Source organism: Chaetura pelagica, unplaced genomic scaffold (genome assembly GCF_000747805.2).
Source record: "Chaetura pelagica isolate M959 unplaced genomic scaffold, ChaPel_1.0 scaffold938, whole genome shotgun sequence".
NCBI classification, from domain to species: Eukaryota; Metazoa; Chordata; class Aves; order Apodiformes; family Apodidae; genus Chaetura; species Chaetura pelagica.
The window spans coordinates 1,205,154-1,205,955 of NW_009954221.1; the positions used below are offsets into that span (position 1 = coordinate 1,205,154).

The 802-nt window shown below is 64.6% G+C and overlaps 1 protein-coding gene across 1 annotated transcript in view; it reads right to left on the minus strand.

The window, feature by feature from the left end:
- The window catches only part of KLF8 (Kruppel-like factor 8), a gene marked incomplete at its 5' end in the record, with an annotated part of 2,089 nt that extends 1,291 nt beyond the window's left edge, over window positions 1-798 (minus strand). Inside the window, 2 exons of the mRNA XM_010003487.1 lie at window positions 241-262; window positions 561-798. Of these exons, the coding sequence (XP_010001789.1) occupies window positions 241-262; window positions 561-798 (260 nt within the window). The remainder of the gene's footprint in view (window positions 1-240; window positions 263-560) is intronic.
- Between the last annotated feature and the right edge of the window lie 4 nt (window positions 799-802).

The window sequence follows — 802 nt, forward strand, 5'->3', positions numbered from 1 at the left end:
ATAACAGAGACGTTCCCCTTTCCCCCCCAAAAAACACAAAACCCACCCCAGAAGGAGAGCCCTGCCCCTCCAAAACAGTGTCCCCAGTGCTGCTCTGCCCCAGAGGAAAATGACATCAAACCTGGGAGAGGGCAAAGCCCCTCAAGCCACAGGGTGCAGGTGCAGAGGGGTGTGACTCTGGGAAGCAGCCCCTTCAGCTTCCTGCTCCTGCCCAGAGGAGGGGACATCCAGGCCCCTCACCCCAGATAAAGTGGGAAAGGTCCTGGGGAAGGGGAGGAGGCGGCAGCTGAACTGAGCCCAGAGCCACGAGCAGCCAGCAGGAAGGGCAGGCAGGGGACGTGCCTGGTGTGTCCCCAGCCCTCCCTGTGTCCCTCCCCACGACCCCCTGGGGGGGCTTTCGGCGCAGATGGCTGATGTGGACGGGCAGAGAGCAGGTGGGAGGGGACACCCCAGGGTAGAAAACTCCAGATGCCATTCAGGGGTGCCACTGCACGAGGTGGGACCAACCCCCCAGCAAACGTCAGGGTTCCCCCCCAACCCCCCTACCAACCCACCCTTACCGGAGCCCGCGCTCTTGCCGTCCCCCCCGATGAGGGGCACGGTGATGGCGGTGACCCCGTCGGTGGGCATGGTGGTGTAGACGACGGGGAGGGACTGCACCACCACGGGGATGGTCTGCAGGTTGCCCATCTTGCTGGGCAGGTTGACGGAAGGGATGGTGTGGATGACGTGCAGGATCTGCTGCCCCCCGCTGCCCTGCGTGGAAGCCAGGATGGAACCGGGAGACAGGACGGCAGGGATG